This window comes from Anomaloglossus baeobatrachus, chromosome 7, assembly GCF_048569485.1.
Source record: "Anomaloglossus baeobatrachus isolate aAnoBae1 chromosome 7, aAnoBae1.hap1, whole genome shotgun sequence".
NCBI classification, from domain to species: Eukaryota; Metazoa; Chordata; class Amphibia; order Anura; family Aromobatidae; genus Anomaloglossus; species Anomaloglossus baeobatrachus.
The window spans coordinates 131,256,503-131,278,368 of NC_134359.1; the positions used below are offsets into that span (position 1 = coordinate 131,256,503).

Consider the following 21,866-nt stretch of genomic DNA (forward strand, 5'->3'; position numbering starts at 1 on the left):
AACATTGAAAAGAACACTAAGGAGCAAAGGCGCAAAATAGGGTCTTGTCTGGTAAAAACGGAATAAAACAGAAAGAGGTACACTCACCATTTCAAGTTGTGTGACACCCAACAAGACATGTCCTTAATAATGGAGCAGCTGCTGCGGTTACATGAGTGCCTAGGATAGTGCAGAAAAGACACAGAAGACATGTTCCCTCCGCGCTGCTGCTGAAGACTTTCCAAGGCAAGATCCAGGATACATCAGTGGAAATAAGTGGTTTTTATTCAATGCATTTCAAAGCTATCACAAGCTTCTTCAGGAAAAGAACCACGTATTAAATGTTAGTGTACTGCTCATATGTGGGACAGTGATCGCATGCAGACCGCACAATGACCAATGCAGGACAATAGAGTTGTTCACATGAATGTTTTTACAAACAGATTGATAGTCTGCATGTAAAATAAATCTCAGCATTGACTAATCTGTATTCTGGATCAGACTCACCCATTCTGAGTCAATGGGTGGGTAAAAAACAGATCACCTACAGGTTACCAGTCATGTGTTGTGTTTTTCAGGGGTGCGTTACAATTATAAAGATGGGAAACTGAATTTGACCTTTTGTTACTTATTAAATTGTTCAAGGAAGAAATCGATGCCATGCCCATGTATAAAATGGTTGCACACATGGCCATGAAAAGTCATCAGTTTTTTTTTTTCTGGATATAAAACAAATGATTTTGATTACAGTCATGTGAACCCAGGGATAAGATTGTAATTTCTATATAAAATAAAAGTCCAGGTGTAGCCCCATCTGTCAACAAGGTTGTGAACGTAATTATGGAGGAAATACAGTGGCACGGAATTTAAGACCTGCAAGATGATTAATGCAATCTAAATATAAAATTCTTAATATTTAGCCCCCCAAAACATAGGGTGAAACATTTTTAAAAAAAAGTTTATTAAAGAAAATGTAAATTTACAGGTCAAAATTGCACCCTTTCCTCAATTCAGAAGTAAAGTTAAAAAAACATATTTTGATATTGTTGCACCTAAAGTCTAGTTTATCAAAATAGAAAATTAATTAAGCCATAAGCTATTTTGTCATACCATGCCTGAGGAAGAGACCTGAGATGTCTCGAAAGCTTGCTTTATAACATCATATTTTATTTTTATCTTAGTTAGCCATTAAAAGGTATCAGAACTACAAAATTTTATTTTTGTTTCTCTCACTGAGAGCAATCAATCATTTTCCAACTGGCTAACACGGTACCAAAACCTTTTTTCTTTTAACTAGTTTATTTCTGTCACGATGGGGTGCAGAATGTCCATTAATGAGAAAAAAAATACCTTTTTTGAATTTACCAAATGAATGCAATGAAACAAAGTGAAAAATGTAAAGGAGTCTAAATACTTTCTGTACCCACTGTACATGTATATATGTATGTGTATGCCGTGTCTTAAATACCAGTGTGTTTGCAATGTTTATATACTTGTGTGGGCTGTGTGTGTATACATTTGTGTATATACATGTATGCTGTGTGATTCTACATGTTTTTGTGTGCTATGTGTATAGATGCATGTTTGGTTGCTATGTGTCTATGCATGTGATGATTGTACTGATGTGTGTATTATATTAATGTGTGACATGCATTGTGTGTAAACATACAGTGTGTTATATACTGATGTGTGTGTAATGTACATTGTTTATGTGGCATATGTGTGTGCGGTATTTACATTTTATGAATACCAGCAGTGCAGTCGTGAGTTCATATACATAAACATGTCAGCAATCACCCAAGAAAAAAGTAAAATGGTGCTTGTTTATTGGGTTGTTTATGCTGGAACAAAAGTAATTGTATTTGACAGCACATTGCTCTGCGTATACTGGAGATGTGCTGCTGATAACATGATATGGAGACAGAATGCTCTATTAGTGAATGTTCTACTTCCATCATTCTTCACCAGACTGTGTAGAGGCTGATACAAGCACCGTTTGACTTGAATGTAGTTGATCGCGCTCATATGACTGTCTGAAATCAGCTCATGTAAACATATCATGAAGGTTTTGTGTGATGGGGCAATATGTTAGCATTTGGGGCTTCTTTTTTTATGAGGGAGGTTTCTTGTGTTGTGTCCCCAACTTAGCACTAAAGTATCGGTGCAGAAGAGGCACTCTCCCGAGCACTCGTCTCCAGGACTGAAGATGGATCTTCTAGAAAGTCTGAGCATGTCTTCAGTCTTTTTCATTTCAATGACCAGTAAAAGCATACATCTGGTGTGGACAGCCTGCTTACTTTCTCTTTGCACTTTTATAACTGTTCCTTACGGTATTATCAGTATCATGGCCTTTATATACAACTATAAAAGGTTTATAAAATATATGAAGAAAACAATATTACAATGCAATGAGTCTGACAAGATGTTGATCAGTGGTGTTTAATTTTGATTTGTCTTCAGGATGGACTATTCTCTTACTGTTGATAATGTTTCTTGCCAGTGGAGTGTCTTTACAAGTTGGCTTCCAAATGTGTTATTGGATCCTCTTTCATCCGGCTATATTTAAGTGATTATTGATCTCACATATTCATCACCTACATCATGGATCCATAATGTTGAAGTATTATGCCAAGAAACTGAGAAGAGATTGTATAGATTTGTCAAGTGAATTTAATGCTGTTTTCTCTGCAAAAGAAATTCTTTCAAATTTTGGATGTATTGAAATTGCAGTAACCAGTGACATAAAGGATAAAGTTCTGCGTATTTTAGCCCCATCAGACCTTGAGTGATATATACAGGGGGTTGTAACACTTTACAGTTGATGTGAATTGCTGCAGTGTAGTTCATTTTGTTACTGAAAGTAATTGGACTCTATGGATTGGATTGTTCCATCATTATTGCCAAGCATGGTAATTATATGTAATCATGATTACAAAATGTATGATGATGATTTGTTCCTTACCATGTTAATACTACTTGAACTTTCACTTCATAATTGCTTACAGGAATAAATATCAACCATAAGGTACTATTGTAAAGAGAAGAAAAAAACAAATGTAAACCTATAGTATACTTTGTGATTAGTTGCTTTAGTTTGGCCAATGTGTGAAAAATTAATCTCTGCATGCTATGAATAGCAGTGTACCTCCAAAAATATTACAAATCAAGTAATAATGTAGTAAGTAATGATGTGAAACCCAATGTATTTCCTTTTTTGTATGTCACTTATACATTTTTGCTTTTCAAGTGAGAATGCTCAAATCGCGGAGCTTCCAGGAAACGGTGTACCCCCAGGGCATTACAGACAAGGGTACTGCAGCTGTTGTCAAGTTCATTACATTAACCTAGAAAAGGTAAGGAGATGCCGTGTGTTTAACAGTGGCACATTGTAAGGATGAGGCTGCTTTTTTTAGTATTGTAATAATTATACAAAGTGTACAGTGTGACGGAGAACACGGCTCCTACTTTGGTTACATGACAACAAAATACATAATGTATGTCAAAGTTTTAGCCAGTAATTGGATTATGTGTATTCTATATGTATTGTATAATTACTATTTTCCTTAGAATAATATCGATTTCTAGTAGTGTTGAGCGGATCCAAACTGTAAAAATCCGGATCCGCGCGGTTTCAGCGTCCGATCCGGGTCCGACCCGGTCGCGGGAATCCGGCTGCACGATCCGGATCCGGGCTATCTCTATCTCTATCTCTATCTCTATCTCAAATCAAATCAAATCAAATCAAATAGGCTTTATTGGCAGGACCAAAAAACTATTAGCATTCCCAAAGCAAAAAAAGAAGCGTGAAAGGGAGTGGGTTAGGGTTGTGGGGATGGGGGTGTTGGGGCCACAATTTAGGGAGTGATGGCCCATTTGGAGGTCTTTAGTACCCCTCATCTTATGACAAGTGGAGACATATTGGGCGGCGATCTCCACCATTGATTCCTCTTCCCCCAGTAGGATGCGGAGTTTCCTCTCCTCGTCCATGGATGGAAAGTCCGGGGTATGAGCAGTAAGTTTCTGGAAGTGGGAGGCCCTCACTGCTGAGTATTTGTGACAATGCAGTAGGAAGTGCGCCTCGTCCTCCAGAGCCCCCTGCTGGCAGTGCTGGCACAGTCTGTTCTCCCGCGGCTTGTATGTCTGTCGGTGCAGCCCTGTTTCCACCTCTAGGCTGTGGGCACTCAGTCTGTACAGGCTAAGTGTCTGCCTGTCTTTGGGGTGGCGTAACCTTTGCAGATATGGGGCCAGAGTGTAGTCCCTCCGCAGTGACCGGTAGATGGTGAGTTTCTGGGCATTCTCTAATTCACTCTTCCAGACCTCTATGTATTGCATCTTGCAGCTCTCTGAGATCTCTTTTATTTGGCCTTTTGTCAGGGTGTGTTGCTGACTTTGGCTGTACTGGCTGCCGGGGTTCCTGGCTTGCTCTGGGCTCCGGCTCAGCAGGGCTTTATGATGGTAGGAGCTGGGGTTGCTGTTCTGTATGTGTGCCTGGTGTGATAGTGCCCGCTTGTGTATACTGAGCCATAAAGGGAATCGGCCCAGCTCTGCCCGACAGGCTATGTTTGAGGTGCTGCGATGGACTTGGAGGAGATATTTGCAGAACTCCAGATGGAAGACTTCAGTTGGACTGGAATCCCACTTTGTTTGGTCTGGATAGGTCACTGGGCCCCATACCTCGCTGCCATACAGCAGTATAGGGGTGATGACGCTGTTGAATATCTTGAGCCAGACTCTCACCGGTGGTTTGAGGTGGAACAGTTGTCTTCTGATAGCATAAAAGGTTTTGCATGCTTTCCCTTTCAGGGTCTCTGCTGCTTGCTTAAGGCTCCCAGTTTGGCTTAGCTCCAGACCGAGGCAGGTATAGCTGCTGGTCTTCTCCAGCGTGGTGCCATTTAGTGTGAGGGAGGGAGTAGAGGTTTCGTTATACTTCCTCTTCTGAAACACCATGACTTTGGTCTTCTTTTGGTTGATGGGCAAAGCCCATGTGGTGCTGAATGTTTCTAGCACAGCCAGACTATCTTTGAGGCCTTTCTCGGATGGGGAAAGCAGCAGGAGGTCATCTGCGTACAGCAGGATCTTCACCTCTCGGTCATGCAAGTTGAGACCTGGGGCGGGGGAGGATTCCTAGGCTGAGGCCAGTCCATTTATGTAGATATTGAATAGAGTTGGGCTCAGGCTGCAGCCCTGTCTTACCCCGCGGCACTGCCGGAAGAAGGCCGTCCTCTTTCCATTAACCTTCACGCTGAATCGGTTCTCAGAGTATGAGCTCTTGATCACGTCGTAGGTTTTGCCACCTATTCCACTCTCCAGGAGTTTAAGGAACAGGCCTGGGTGCCACACTGAGTCAAAGGCCTTCTTGAAGTCCACAAAACATGCAAATATTTTCCCCTGTTTTTTGTCGTGGATGTGGGTCTTGATGAGGCTTTGCAGGGTGTAAATGTGGTCCGTGGTGCGATGGTTTGGCATGAACCCAGCTTGGCTTCTGCTGAGGGTGTCCCGCTGGGTGAGGAAGGTGATGATCCTTTTATTAATAATGCTGTTAAACAGTTTTCCCAGAATACTGTTAACACAGATCCCTCTGTAGTTTGTTGGATCATATCGGTCTCCATTCTTGTAGATGGGCGTTATGAGACTTGATTCCAGCTCTTTGGGAAGTAGCCGCCACTCAGGACATGGGTGAATAGTTTAGCCAGTGCTGCATGTATATCTGGGGAACTGTATTTGCTCATCTCTGGCAGGATGCCATCACTGCCCGCGGCCTTCTTGCATTTCATAAATTTGATTCTGTCTTTTATTTCCAGCACACTGATTGGTATGTCCAGAGGATTTTGGAAGTCTTTGATTGTCTCCTCCATGTCCCTGAGTTTAGTGGTTAGGTGCTCCTGTTCTGGAGTTAGGTCTTCTTCTGGTATATTCTTGTAGAGGCCTTTTGAAGTAGCTGTGCCAGATGTTGCCATTTTGGATGTGGAGGGTACAATGCTTGGACTTCGTGCCAATATGACTCCAGGTTTTCCAGAATGAGTTGTCCTGGAGGGAGTCCTCAAGCTTCTTGGGAGATGTGCCTCTTTTTTTTTCTCCTTGAGAATGCGCTTGTATTGCCTCTGTAGGGTGTCATGAGCTGCTCTTAGGTCCCTGTTTTTGGGGTCTCTGTGTTTTTGGTTTGAGGCTACCTTGGGGAGTTGCGTGGTGACTTGCATTCTTTGTCGAACCATTTTTGGCCTTGTTTGTTTGAAGGTTTCTTGGGGTCGGTCTTTCTGACGCCTGCTAACTCTGCCATGATATATAGGATGTTGTTAAAGTCATTCACTGCCCGGTTGACTCCTTGCTGGTTTGATGTATAGCGTCTTGTGTTGAAATTTACAAGTAGCTCTTGGATCTTGGTTCTGTTGCTCATGTTGGTGTATTCAGTGGATAACTGTTTAGGCCATTTGTAGGATGGTGTCAGGTTGTGGAGACCGGTCAGTGGGGCTTATCTGTTTATTGCTTGTCTGTGGATCTCATGTACTGTACAGCAGTGTCTGGTTGTGGTCTGACAGGTGAGTTTCGGGGGTAACTGAAGGCATTTATTTTTGCTGGGTCCAGGTCTGTTATTGCATAATCCACCACACTGCTGCCAATGTGGGAGTTTAGTGTAAATCTCCCTAATGAGTCCCCCCTGATGCGCCTGTTCACTATATATAACCCCAAGCTCCGATACAGGTTCAACAGAGTTCTGCCGCTTTTATATCTCTCTATCTCTCTCCTCTAATTTCTAGTAGTTTTTGACCTCCTCATCATAACAGATCAGTAATTTACTACTATACTGCAAGACTAAAGATTGCATGCTAACGGAACTGAAAAAACAAAATACCACAAAAAATAATAATTGGGATCTTAGTGTAATTATACATTTACATGGCAACCTAAACAAGCCATAATATGTTGACGGAGAAAAAAATGTAATCTCTGTTGGAAGGAGAGGAAAATTGGCCACAGAGGGAAGAAATTAATACGTTTCCACAAAACCAAGTTTGTCTGTGTCGTATAGTCTATACATTTACATCTCGTGTTTCTGGAGAATATAAAGACAGGCTGTAAATTGATGGAGTTTGCTTTCGAGGAAAATGGTTGTAGACACTCCTTCACGCACATGCTCTGTGTACATTGAGGCAAAAGCCAGTTCAACTTTTTAGAGACATCCCTACTGTAGTTTTACTATTTACTCAGATGTTGTTTTCAGCACTATCGACATTACTTGACCGTTCAAGAATGGAATGCCATGTATTTAGATTTTTTTTAAAAAAAGTGATTTAGCATTTTTTTTAAACTAAACATAGTTGAACATCGTTTTGCCTTTCCATCGGCAATGAAAATGCAGTGGTATCTTTTTAACATTGGGTTTCCAATGAATATTTTAATATCTTCCCAGCATCTTGCAAGTGACAATCACAGACAACTGTCTACATGCAACAGGAACCGTTTAGGAACCAGCGTGTTGATGGAGCGTTTTCTGCAAGACGTCCACCAATATCACCCACAGAATTATCATGATATAAGGTAAAGCTTGTACATCACATATTTTTTAGTTTTTTGACAACACATGATCCAATCACATGCTTATGGAAGATGATGGTAGTGCCCAACTTCCTTCCCTGGCTCCTTGACCCCATGCCGTTTTTGATTGTGATCCATTTAGGAGGCTAGGAGAGCATAAGGGCTCTCTCTCTTATTTAATCGGCAGCCCCGCAATGTGATCAGGGAGGCCTGATAGTTGTCATGGCAGCCAGAGGTCAAATAATAACCTCCCATTTGCCAGCTACAGTGGCTATATATATATATATATATATATATATATATATATATATATATATATATATATATATATATATATATATATATATATATATATATATATATATATATATATATATATATATATATAATTTTTTTTTTATTTTCATGACTTTGAAAATTGTAGGCATCAAAACTTTGAATTAACACATGTGGAATGACATACTTAACAAAAAAGTGTGAAACAACGGAAAATATGTCTTATATTCTAGGTTCTTTAAAGTAGCCACCTTTTTGCTTTGATTACTACTTTGCACACTCTTGGCATCCTCTTCATGAGCTTCAAGAGGTAGTCACTGGAAATGGTTTTCACTTCACAGGTGTGCACTGTCAGATTTAATAAGTGGGATTTCTTGCCTTATAAAGGGGGTTGGGACCTTCAGTTGTGTTGTGCAGAAGTCTGGTGGATACACAGCTGATAGTCTCACTGAATAGACTGTTAGCTGCTTTTTTCTTGCCATAATACAAATTCTAAGTAAAGAAAAATGAGTGGCCATCATTACTTTAAGAAATGAAGGTCAGTCAGTCTGAAAAATTGGGAAAACTTTAAACTGTCCCCAAGTGCAGTGGCAAAAACCATCAAAACGCTACAAAGAAACTGGCTCACATGAGGACCGCCCCAGGAAAGGAAGACAAAGAGTTACCTCTGCTGCGGAGGATAAGTTTATCCGAGTTACCAGCCCCAGAAATTGCAGGTTAACAGCAGCTCAGATTATAGACCAGGTCAATGCCACAGAGTTCTAGCAGCAGACACATCTCTAGAACAACTGTTAAAATGAGACTTTGTGCAGCAGGCCTTCATGGTAAAATTGCTGCTAGTAAACCACTGCTAAGGACAGACAACAAGCAGAAGAGACTTGTTTGGGCTAAAGAACACAAGGAATGGACATTAGACCAGTGGAAATCTGTGCTTTGGTCTGATGAGTCCAAATTTTAGATCTTTGGATCCAACCACCGTGTCTTTGAGCGACGCAGAAAAGGTGAACGGATGGACTCTACATGCCTGGTTCCCACCATGAAGCATGGAGGAGGAGGTGTGATGGTGTGGTGGTGCTTTGCTGGTGACACTGTTGGGGATTTATGCAAAATTGAAGGCATATTCAACCAGCATGGTTACCACAGCATCTTCCAGCGGCGTGCTATTCCATCTGGTTTGCGTTTAGTTGGACCATCATTTATATCTTTATCGTTCCTTTGGGAGACCCAGACAATGGGTGTTTAGCTTCTGCCTCCGGAGGACACACAAAGTACTACACTTAAAAGTGTAGCTCCTCCCTCTGAGCTTATACACCCCCTGATGAGCAGACTCAGCCAGTTTATCGCTTTGTGTTCAGGAGGCATACATCCACACATGCATTCTCATATGATTTTTTCCTTTTGGAACGAGACTGAAGAGTGGGGTCCACGTCTGGACCCCCGGCATGTCCCTTCTCACCCCACTGTGTCGGCGGTGTTGTAAGGTTGATTCCTAGGCTGGAGTCTTACATGCCGTGCTCCTTCACCATCCCTCCTGGGCTCTGGCTTGAAGTGGGAGCCAGCACGGTCTCCATGCTTGGCAGGAGACCGGTCTCCATCCGCAGCCCTTCAGGACCCTGCTGGACCAGAGCACTCATCCCCAGGGACATGGCCCTGCGTCTCAGCAAGCTAAGTACCTGAGACGTTTAGTTTTCTGGGTCCCTGTACTTTATTGTTGTGGGAGAGTGTGCTGATTGTGTTTTCTGACATTTCCAGCGGGTTCTCTAGCTGTCGCCTGAGAACCGCGCCGATGGTGCCTGCGCGTCGGCCGCGCCGCTCAAATCTAGGCCCCGGCTTCGCCGGAGGCCTAGTTTCGGTTTCACTGACCTCGCCTGTCTCTCATGCAGAGGGACAGGCTCGGCTCCTCCCGGCGGCCGTTCTGTGCAGGGGAGGGACACTCCCCACTGCTGTGTGTGTCCCCTCCCCCGTAGGTCTCTATGGCCCTCCAGTTCCCGCTCCTCAAGCAAGTCCCGCCCCCTCTCTTCGCTCCGGCGGCCATTTTCTCAGCGTTGAACACAACACATGGGAAAGAGTGGGCACAACTACACCAAACATATACTGGAAAATCCAGAATAATGGAATGAAGCAAGAGGAGTCCCTTGTTGCATGCAAAAAGTGTAAACAAGTTTATTAATAACACAGAGAAATATTATTAAATTAAATATTATTAAGAACACTTAAAACTGGGAAAGATCAAAAGGGTGATCCACCCATGAACAGTTTAGCACATCACCACTGAAACCTCATGGAATAATACAGATGGAATAAATCACATAGGCTCAAAAATAACAGTACCAGAGAACAGTATACAGCAATACATAGTCACCAAATGTAGGACTAACATAAATATGGTACAGATCAGAGAGAGCCAATACAATACCAGATGAGTAAATAGTGAGAGAGGAGGTGAGGGTGCGCCAGCGTTCTCTCTGCATTGCAGCGCTGGTCTGCAGCATCTCTGCTGAGGTGCTGTGCTTGGGGGTCCGGGCTTCGGGATCTGGAGGGCACACAACACCGCTCCAGCGGTCTGGTAAGCCACAACCGGTCTCCGGTTGTGGACCTCTGTTTACTGCTCCTGTGCCTGAACCTCCGGCTTGGGTAGAAGCTTTTTCTAGGTCTATCTCCCAGTCTTTCGCTGACTCCATGGGACATCTGTCCAGGACCTTGCTGAACATGCATCAGCCCCCTTCACAGGGTGCCTCTGCTGCTAGGGGTCTCTCAGGACCGGAGCTCACATAGGATTCCTCATTTGGTCCCAGACCCCGTCGTCCTAAGAAGAGACGCAGGGTCCCCTCTCCTTCCTCGTCCCGCGGCTCTGATTCAGGAGCTGACTCGCAGGATGAAGAGGATGCCTTTACGGGGGGCTCGGAGGTTAACTCCATGTGCCCCATTGATCTGTCAGAAAGTGACTCAGATGTTAGTGATTTGATTGCTTCCATTAATTCTGTACTGGATCTCAATCCGCCAGTATCAGAGAAGCAACCCTCTCTAGCAGAAAGGCACCAGTTTACCTCGCCTAAGAGAGTGAAGAGTGTGTTCTTTAACCACTCCAGTTTTCAGGCCGCTGTGGCCAAGCCCAGGGCCTGTCCTGACAAACGCTTCCCAAAGCGTGGTTCTGATGACCGCTTTCCCTTTCCACCTGAGGTGGTCAAGGAGTGGGCTCAGTCCCCAAAGGTAGACCCCCCGTTGTCTAGGCTCTCAGCCCGGACCGTTGTATCGGTGGCTAATGGCACCTCCCTTAAGGATTCCACTGACCGCCAGATTGACCTCCTGGCCAAATCCGTATATGAAGCGGCGGGGGCCTCGTTCTCCCCGACTTTTGCAGCAGTGTGGGCTCTCAAAGCCATCTCTGCTTCTCTAGAGGGGATGCATTCCCTCGCCAGGGAATCTATGCCCGAAATGGTTACCTTAACTTCCCAAGCTTCTGCTTTTTCATCCTATGCCATGTCTGCCATGCTGGAGACTTCTCACCGCACTTCGGTGGCTTCGGCTAATTCCCTCGCTATCCGCAGGATCTTGTGGCTTCGAGAGTGGAAGGCAGATGCTTCTTCAAAGAAGTACCTTGCTGGGCTCCCTTTTGCTGGGTCCCGCTTGTTCGGTGAACAGCTGGATGAAATCATTAAGGAAGCTACTGGCTGGAAGAGTACTTCCATGCCACAAACCAAAACCAGGAAACCTGTCCAGGGTAGGAATCAGTCGAGGTTTCGTTCCTTTCGTTCCTCCAACTGGTCGTCCTCTAAGCCATCGGCCTCGTCCACTAACTCAGCCAAGGACCAGAAATCCAACTGGCGCCCAAAAGCGCGTCCACAGAAGACCGCAGGAGGTGCTGCCGCTAAGGCAGCCTCCTCGTGACTATCTGTCAGCGCCAGCAACGTCCTTAGTCGGTGGCAGGCTCTCCCACTTTGGCGACGCGTGGTTTCAACACGTCTCTGATCAGTGGGTGAGGGATATCATCTCCCACGGCTACAGGATAGAATTCTCTTCCAGCCCGCCAAACAGATTTTTTTCTCTCAACTCCCCCCTGGTCCAAGGCCGCCGCCTTCTCGCAGGCCGTGGCATCCTTGCAGGCAACCGGAGTAATTGTACCGGTGCCCGCCCGGGAACGGTTCAGAGGTTTCTACTCAAATCTCTTCCTAGTTCCCAAAAAGGACGGTTCCTTCCGGCCCATCCTGGATCTCAAGCTTCTCAACGAGCATGTTCAGGTGCGGCACTTTCGCATGGAGTCCCTGCGATCAGTCATTGCTTCAATGACCCAAGGGGATTTCCTGGCATCCATCGACATCAGAGATGCCTATCTGCATGTGCCAATTGCAGTTTCTCACCAGCCTTGGCTACGTTTTGCAATCGGAGAAGATCATTTCCAATTCGTGGCTCTCCCCTTCGGGTTGGCCACAGCCCCTCGGGTATTCACCAAGGTCATGGCAGCAGTGATTGCGGTCCTGCACCTGCAGGGGTTGGCAGTGATTCCTTACCTGGACGACCTTCTAGTCAAGGCTTCATCCAGCGCGGACTGTCAGCGGAGTGTCTCGCTCACTCTTGCCACTCTAGCCCAATTCGGGTGGATTGTCAATCTCCCCAAATCTACTCTGACTCCGACCCAGAGTCTCACGTACCTAGGGATGCAGTTCGAGACTTTGCCGGCACTTGTGAAGTTGCCCTTAGTCAAACAGCAGTCCCTCCAACTGGCGGTGCGCTCTCTACTGAGGCCCCGCCGTTATTCCCTCACGCGCCTGATGCAGGTGCTGGGTCAAATGGTGGCGTCAATGGAGGCTGTTCCCTTTGCCCAGTTCCATCTGCGTCCCCTGCAGCCGGATATTCTCTGCTGTTGGGACAAGCGGCCTTCCTCCTTGCACAGGTTAGTGGCTCTGTCGCCACAGACCAGGAGCTCTCTTCAGTGGTGGCTTCGGCCACTCTCTCTGTCCCAGGGGCGCTCCTTCCTGGCCCCGTCCTGGGTGATCCTCACCACGGATGCCAGTCTATCCGGCTGGGGAGCAGTATGTCTCCACCACAGAGCGCAGGGCACTTGGACTCCGTCCGAGTCAGCCCTTTCGATCAATGTGCTGGAAACCAGAGCTGTGCTTCTGGCTCTCCTGGCTTTTCACCACCTGTTGGCGGGCAGGTACATCCGAGTCCAGTCAGACAACGCGACAGCGGTTGCCTACATCAATCACCAAGGCGGGACACGCAGCCGCCTGGCAATGTTGGCGGTACAACGCATCCTTCAATGGACGGAGGACTCCAAGTCCACCATATCCGCAGTCCACATCCCAGGCGTGGAAAACTGGGAGGCAGATTATCTCAGCCGTCAAACCGTGGACAGTGGCGAGTGGTCCCTGCATCCGGCAGTGTTTCAGTCAATCTGCCGCAAGTGGGGCACTCCGGATGTGGACCTAATGGCATCCTGTCACAACAACAAAGTTCCGGTTTACGTGGCTCGCTCCCACGATCCTCAGGCCTTCGCCGCGGACGCTCTGGTTCAAGACTGGTCTCAGTTTCGTCTGTCCTACGTGTTTCCCCCTCTAGCTCTCTTGCCCAGAGTCCTGCGCAAGATCAGAATGGAGGGCCGTCGAGTCATCCTCATTGCACCGGACTGGCCCAGGCAAGCTTGGCACCCAGACCTGCTCCATCTGTCCGTAGAGGTGCCGTGGCATCTCCCGGACCGTCCAGACCTTCTCTCACAAGGTCCCTTTTTCCGCCTGAATTCTGCGGCTCTCAGATTGACGGCGTGGCTCTTGAGTCCTGGATCTTGACGGCTTCTGGTATTCCTCCGGAAGTCATCTCCACTATGACTCGGGCCCGTAAGTCTTCCTCCTCCAAGATCTATCACAGGACTTGGAAGATTTTCCTGTCCTGGTGTCGCTCTTCCGGCCATCCTCCTTGGCCATTCTCCTTGCCGACCCTTCTGTCTTTTCTACAGTCCGGTCTGCAGCTAGGACTGTCCCTCAACTCTCTCAAGGGACAAGTCTCAGCTCTGTCAGTGCTGTTCCAGCGGCGTCTCGCCCGGCTGGCTCAGGTCCGCACCTTCATGCAGGGCGCGTCTCACATCATTCCACCTTACCGGCGGCCCTTGGATCCCTGGGACCTCCATTTGGTTCTCACGGTTTTGCAGAAACCCCCCTTTGAGCCTCTTAGGGAGGTTTCTTTGTTTCGGCTTTCACAGAAAGTGGCCTTTCTGGTGGCCATAACTTCCCTCAGGAGAGTCTCCGATTTGGCTGCGCTCTCTTCGGAGTCACCTTTTTTGGTCTTTCATCAAGACAAAGTGGTTCTCCGCCCGACTCCGGACTTTCTCCCTAAGGTGGTCTCTCCTTTCCACCTTAACCAGGACATTACCTTACCTTCCTTTTGTCCGGCTCCTGTTCATCGCTTTGAAAAAGCGCTGCATACTCTGGATCTGGTGCGTGCTCTCCGGATCTATCTGTCTCGCACCGCTGCTCTTAGGCGGTGCACTTCTCTTTTTGTGCTAACCACAGGTTGGCGCAAGGGCCTTTCTGCTTCTAAGCTGACCTTGGCCCGTTGGATTAGGTCGACCATTTCGGATGCCTACCAGTGTTCTCAAGTGCCTCCCCCGCCGGTGATCAAGGCTCACTCGACCAGAGCTGTCGGTGCCCCTTGGGCTTTCAGGCACCAGGCTACGGCTCAACAAGTCTGTCAGGCTGCCACGTGGACTAGCCTGCATACCTTTTCAAAGCACTACCAAGTGCATGCTCATGCTTCGGCAGATGCGAGCTTGGGCAGACGCATCCTTCAGGCGGCTGTCGCCCAGTTGTGAAGTTAGGTTCTGCCTACTTCTTCTTTGTTTTTCTGTTTATTTCCCACCCAGGGACAGCTTTGAGACGTCCCATTGTCTGGGTCTCCCAAAGGAACGATAAAGAAAGAGAATTTTGTTACTTACCGTAAATTCTTTTTCTTATAGTTCCGTATTGGGAGACCCAGCTCCCTCCCTGTTGCCTGTTGGCAGTTTCTTGTTCCGCATGTTATCACCGGCTGTTGTCGTAGACAGAGGCTCCGGTTGTTCCGGTTTTTGCTCTGTTTTACTTGTGGGTGGCTATTCTCCTTCAGCTTTTGCACTAAACTGGCTGAGTCTGCTCATCAGGGGGTGTATAAGCTCAGAGGGAGGAGCTGCACTTTTAAGTGTAGTACTTTGTTTGTCCTCCGGAGGCAGAAGCTAAACACCCATTGTCTGGGTCTCCCAATACGGAACTATAAGAAAAAGAATTTACGGTAAGTAACAAAATTCTCTTTTTTTCAACAGGAGAGTGACCCCAAACACACCTCCAGGCTGTGTAAGGAATATTTGACTAAGAAAGAGAATGATGGGGTGCTACGCCAGGTGACCTGGCCTCCACATTCACTAGACCTAAACCCAATCGAGATGGTTTGGGGTGAGCTGGACCGCAAAGTGAAGGGAAAAGAGCCAACAAGTGCTAAATATCTCTATGAACGCCTTCAAGACTGTTGGAAGACCATTTCCGGTGACTACCTCATGAAGCTTAGCAAGAGAATACCAAGAGTGTGCAAAGCAGTAAACAAAAGGTGGCTGCTTTGAAGAACCTAGAATATATTTTCAGTTGTTTCACACTTTTTTTGTTAAGTATTTCATTCCACATGTGTTAATTCAGAGTTTTGATGCCTTCAATGTGAATCTACAATTTTCAGAGTCATGAAAATAAAGAAAACTCTTTACACGAGAAGGTGTGTCCAAACTTTTGGTCTGTAATAGATATCTAAATATATATATATATATATATATATATATATATATATATATATATATATATATATATATATATATATATATATATATATATATATATATATATATATATATATATATATATATATATATATATATATATATATATATATATATTATATTTATTTTATTTTTTTTTTTTGTAACAATATACAATATGAAATAAAAAAAGTGGGAAAGAAAATCAATAAATAGTTATATTTGTAAACACAAAAATAATCCACATTTTTTGCCATTGCCGCTTCCTGAATGACCCAATCTATAAAATTAGAAAAGATTGCCAGCTTACCGGTATTTGTAGATCTTTGTGGAATAAGTATTTTATTATTATTATTATAGCGCCATTTATTCCATGGCGCTTTACAAGTGAAAGAGGGTATACGTACAACAATCATTAACAGTACAAAACAGACTAGTATAGGAGGAGAGAGGACCCTGCCCGCGAGGGCTCACAGTCTACAGGGAATGGGTGATGGTACAATAGGTGAGGACAGAGCTGGTTGCGCAGTGGTCTACTGGACTGAGGGCTATTGTAGGTTGTAGGCTTGTTGGAAGAGGTGGGTCTTGAGGTTCCTCTTGAAGCTTTCCACGGTAGGTGAGAGTCTGATGTGCTGAGGTAGAGTTTATAAAGATCAGTCCGCCCAGAGAAGGGTAGAAGCCAACCATTCAATCCAGAGAAAAAAGAGCAAGATGCACAATCCAGCGGATGATAGAATATACAGTATGTAGACAAAATTCCTTCTTCGTTAAAAAAAAAAAAAAAAAAAAAAAAGATAAATACTTTTTCATTTATTTCAAAATCATTATTCCTCTTTGTAGGGCAAGTATAGTGAGGGATAGTCCCACCGAACTATCCCCGGTGTGGCTATCCCTCACTATACTTGCCCTACAAAGTGGAATAATGATTTTGAAATAAGTGAAAATAAATTACCGTATTTTTCGCTTTATAAGACGCACTTTTGTTCCCCCAAATTTTGGGGGAAAGTAGGGGGTACGTCTTATAATTCGAATATACGGGGTGGTGTATATATGTATATGTATGTGTGTATGTATGTGTAATATAAATATATATATATATATATATATATATATATATATATATATATATATATATATATATATACATGTGTATATATATACATATATACTACAGAGTCCAGGGGAGGTGGGAACAGCTCTGGAGCTCTGCTGGGTGCTGGTGATAGCTGCGGGCGGCAGCGTTTGATCTCCTGCTCCCGCTCATATAATATGCACAGCCGCTGTCCATCACCATGGTGCTGAAACCGCACCGTGGCGATGGGCTGGGGCAGCGGCGTATATTATATCTGCCTGCGCCCTCTTTTGATTGCACATGCCCCCACCCCCTGTGTTAGATATGGACCCCATACTGCTGCCCGTAGTAAAATAAAACACTCTTTACTTACCTCCTCCTGCGTGTCTCCCCGGTCTCCCTCCTGCCGCTGTGATCAGGCACACAGAGATGATATCACTCTGCTGTGCCGATCACATGACCGGCCGAGAACCAGGAAATGCAGGAGGCCGGAGCTCAACCCCAAGGAGGGAGTCACGAGACAGGACCGTGCTGAAGAAGGTAAGGAAATAGTTTATTTTACTAAAAGCAGCAGCATGGGGGCGATATCTAACACAGGGTGCAGTGTGCCAGCCACAGGGTGCAGTGTGCCAGCCACAGGGTGCAGTGTGCCAGCCACAGGGTGCAGTGTGCACCCACAGGGGGCCGTGTGCCAGCCACAGTGGGCCTTGGGCCAGCTATAGGGGACATGTGGCATCACTGGGGGACGTGTGCCAGCACAAGGGGGCTATATTCAATATAAGGTGGCCATATCCAGATTAAGGGGGCTAAATTTTAGGATGGGGGGGCTATGAGGGACATATACCCTATATGATTTGTTAGACGGACACTGGCATTATAAGACGGACCCCATTTATTTAAAAATTCTCTATTCCTTCACCAGATTTGGGGGCGCGTCTTATAATCAGATGCGTCTTATAAAGCGAAAAATATGGTATTTATCTTTTTTTAACTGAAGATGGAATTTTGTCTATATTCCATCATTCGCTGGATTGTGCATCTTGCTCTTTAATCTATGAAATTGTCACACTATTTAACTATTTCTGTGAACACTGTAAAAAAGTTAAATAAAGAAAGTATAGTTTGTTGCCACATTTTTTATCATCATAGTGGCAAAAAATAAAGTGAAATAACATTTAGTCAAAAAGTTGAAATGTAAATAAAAATAGTATTGCTGAAAATATCATCTTTCATAGCTTTCAAAATATGGTCATGTAGGTTATTTTTTTTTTTGTTAAAAAACCAAACAAAAACACCCCACGTTTTTTTATAGTGGCCAAACATAAAAAAACAACTATATAAATCTGGAATGTCTATAATCATACTGGCAAAAAGAATAAAGCCATCTAATCACTGTACACTGCACAGTGAATGGCATAACAAATTAAACCAACTGTTATCTGCTGTTGATTTGTTCTTTCTGCCTTCCAAAGATCGAATAAAGTTCGGCTTACATTTATCTGTGAAGCACGTGATTCAGACAAAACCCCCGATGGAACGTTCCCTATAATAAGGCAGACAGGGTCACTTTGGTCTTTGTCTGGCCTATGATCCGTCAGTGTTTTTTAATTTTGTGTGTGTAAAAGTGCTGTTGACCATAATTTTGTGTATTTTTTTTACAAGAAGGAGAAAACTGAACAGAGGCCAGGCGTACTGCAGAGTAATCCTGCTGCCTCATTAGTGAATGGATCCATCAGCGTTTTTTTTTTGTTTTTTTTTTGGGAATCGCGTCATTTACAGATTTAGATGGAAAGCCCAATGTAAGTGCTCAGTGTGGAGCACAGTATAAATGTGATTCCATGTTATTGGTAGCTCAGAGACTCTCAAAGCGCTAGGTCTCACCCATCTTACCCCCCCCTCCAAAAAAAACCCAACAAAATAATAATTATGGGGTCCATTTTTCTAGAAGCAGGAGCTTGGCACAATGTATGGGCACTACAACATTTTGGTAACTACAATGTATGGGCACTAAAATGTACTGGGCACTACTATGTGTTGGACACTGCAAAGGCAGATTAGCAATTTTTACTCCGCAGTATTCATTACTGCTTGTTTATGGGAAACACCCATGGATTCAAAATCATTGCTACACCTATAGATAAATTCCCAAAGAGGCGAGTTTGTAAAATGGAGTCACTTGTAGGGGTTTCTGCTGTTTTGGCAGGTCAGTGGTTCTTCAAATGTGACATGGCCAAAATGGTGTTCCTTCCCTTCTAAGCCATAGCGTGTGCACAAACAATAGTTTTCTACCACATATGGGGTATCCCTGTACTCAGGAGAAATTGCATAACAAACATTGGGGGGCAGGTTCTTCTGTTCCCTTGTGAAAATAAAACATTTTGGGCAAAAACAATTTTATGGGAAAAATGTTTTTTTTCGTGGCTCAACATTATAAAATTTTGTGATGCACCTATGATTTCAAAGTGCTCATCACTCCTCGAAATAAATTTGACGGGTGTAGTTTCCAAAATGGGATCACTTGTAGGGAGGTTCTACTGTTTAGGCACATCAGGGGCTTTACAAATGCAACATGACACCTGCAATCTATTCCAGACAGTTTTCTACTCCAAAAGTCAAATGGTGCTCCTTGCCTTCCAAGCCCTGCTGTGTGTCCAAACAGTAGTTTTTCAGCACATATGAAACTGGACAAGTTGTTTAAAAAAATAAAATTATTTAATTTTTTCCTTCCACATTGCTTTAATACTTGTAAAGCACCTAAAGGGTTAATAAACTTCTTGATAGTGGTTTTGATCATGTTGATGGGTGCAGGTTTTAAAATGGTGTCCTATTTGGGTATTTTCAGTCACGTTTTTTAATTTTTAGGGTCCTAAAAAAAATAAATTAGATTTTGTTGGAGAAACGAAAAAAAATTGCTGATTAATATTTAACCCTTCTAACTTCCTAACGGAAAAAAGTTTAAAAAATGTTATTGATGTAAAGTAGACATGGTAAATGTTAGTTATACCACACAGAATAGATAATAAATATCTTAAAAGTTTTAAAATTGTGCCTTTTTTTTTTTTTTTCTGGTCAAATTTTCAATATTTTCCTAAACACAAATCATATGGACCAAAATTTGCCATTAATATGAATGATAATACTCTTCTATAGCGCCAACATATTCTGCAGCACTTTTCAATTTAAGAGGTTCATATACAAACAAGTAATAGTTATAGAAAATACAATAATTTAAAGCAAAAACAATGACAACCCTGCTCGTGAGAGCTTACAATTAACAATGGGGTGAGGTGGAGGTGACACAAGGTACTGGGATTGGAGCACCAGGAAGGCTCATCTTCATATTTCCAGTGAATTCTGGGAAGAAGGAACAGTCTCCTTAGGATATGTCCGCACTCTGCGTTCTAGTTTGATAACAAAAATGCACCCTCTGGCAGACTCTTCACAAATGTAAACACTGCATTTGACAAAAAGTTTTCATTGCATTTTCCCTGTGTTTGGGCTGCGTTTTTGAAAGTGTGTTTTTAAAGGAGAAATAAAATGATAGGATTTGATAGCTAGAATACATACACCGTGTGCAGAATTATTGGGCAAGTTGTATTTTGGAGGGGTTTTTTTTGTTATTGATCAACAACCATGTTCTCAATCAACCCAAAAGACTCATAAATACTAAAGCTTAATATTTTTAGAAGTTTGAGTGTTTTTTTTTTTTAGATTTGGCTATCTTAGGAGGATATCTGTTTTTGCAGGTAACTATTACTGTGCAGAATTATTAGGCAACTTAATAAAAACTTTGGGGGAGCTGAGAGTTACCAAGTTGCCTTAAAAAGGGGTGAGTCTGCCCAGGTTGGAAACGGAGCAGGTCAAAACTCCCGTGCAGATCAGTAGTGGGACCGCGCCTGTGAATAACCAGTGTAGAGCAGCCTGGATAACACAGCGAAACACAGACTTTAAACGGCAGGCCGAGGCTGGTGGATTGCTTGAGTCTGGGAGTTCTGGGATATCGTGTGCTATGTAAATCGGGTGTCCATGCGAAGTTCGAACTTAATAAAAACCAAATATATTCCCATCTCACTTGTTTATTTTCACCAGGTAAACCAATATAACTGCACAAAATTTATAAATAAACATTTCTGACATTCAAAAACAAAACCCCAAAAAATTAGTGACCAATATAGCCACCTTTCTTTATGATGACACTCAACAGCCTACCATCCATTGATTCTGTCAGTTGCTTGATCTGTTTACGATCAACATTGCGTGCAGCAGCCACCACAGCCTCCCAGATACTGTTCCGAGAGGTGTCCTGTTTTCCCTCCCTGTAGATCTCACATTTTATGAGGGACCACAAGTTCTCTATTGGGTTCAGATCAGGTGAACAAGGGGGCCATGTCATTATTTTTTCATCTTTTAGACCTTTACTGGCCAGCCACGCTGTGGAGTAGTTGGATGCATGTAATGGAGCATTGTCCTGCATGAAAATCATGTTTTTCTTGAACGATACCGACTTCTTCCTGTACCACTGCTTGAAGAAGTTGTCTTCCAGAAACTGGCAGTAGGTCTGGGAGTTGAGCTTCACTCCATCCTCAACCCGAAAAGGTCCCAAAAGTTCATCTTTGATGATACCAGCTCATACTATTACCCCACCTCCACCTTGCTGGTGTCTGAGTCGGAGTGGAGCTCTCTGCCCTTTACTGATCCAGCCTCTGGCCCATCCATCTGGCCCATCAAGAGTCATTCTCATTTCATCAGTCCATAAAACCTTTGGAAAATTCAGTCTTAAGATATTTCTTGGCCCAGTCTTGACGTTTTATCTTATGCTTCTTGTTCAAAGGTGGTCGTTTTTCAGCCTTCCTTACCTTGGCCATGTCCCTGAGTATGGCACACCTTGTGCTTTTTGATACTCCAGTAATGTTGCAGCTCTGAAATATGGCCAAACTGGTAGCAAATGGCATCTTGGCAGCTTCACGCTTGATTTTCCTCAATTCATGGGCAGTTATTTTGCTCCTTTTTTGCCCAACACGCTTCTTGCGACCGTGTTGGCTATTTGCGATGAAACGCTTGATTGTTCGGTGATCACGCGTCAAAAGTTTTTCAATATCAGGAGTGCTCCATCCCTCTGCAAGACATCTCAATTTTGGAGTTTTCAGAGCCCGTCAAATCTTTTTTTCTGACCCATTTTGCCAAAGGAAAGGAAGTTGTCTAATAACTAAACACACCTTTATATAGGGTGTTGATGTC

At 44.0% G+C, this 21,866-nt stretch overlaps 1 protein-coding gene across 1 annotated transcript in view; it reads left to right on the forward strand.

Moving 5' to 3' along the window:
* Positions 1-21,866, forward strand: part of ZDBF2 (zinc finger DBF-type containing 2) — a 100,486-nt gene that overhangs the window by 47,338 nt on the left and 31,282 nt on the right. Inside the window, exons 5-6 of the mRNA XM_075317710.1 lie at positions 3,227-3,332; positions 7,388-7,515. Coding sequence (XP_075173825.1) covers positions 3,227-3,332; positions 7,388-7,515 — 234 coding nt within the window. The remainder of the gene's footprint in view (positions 1-3,226; positions 3,333-7,387; positions 7,516-21,866) is intronic.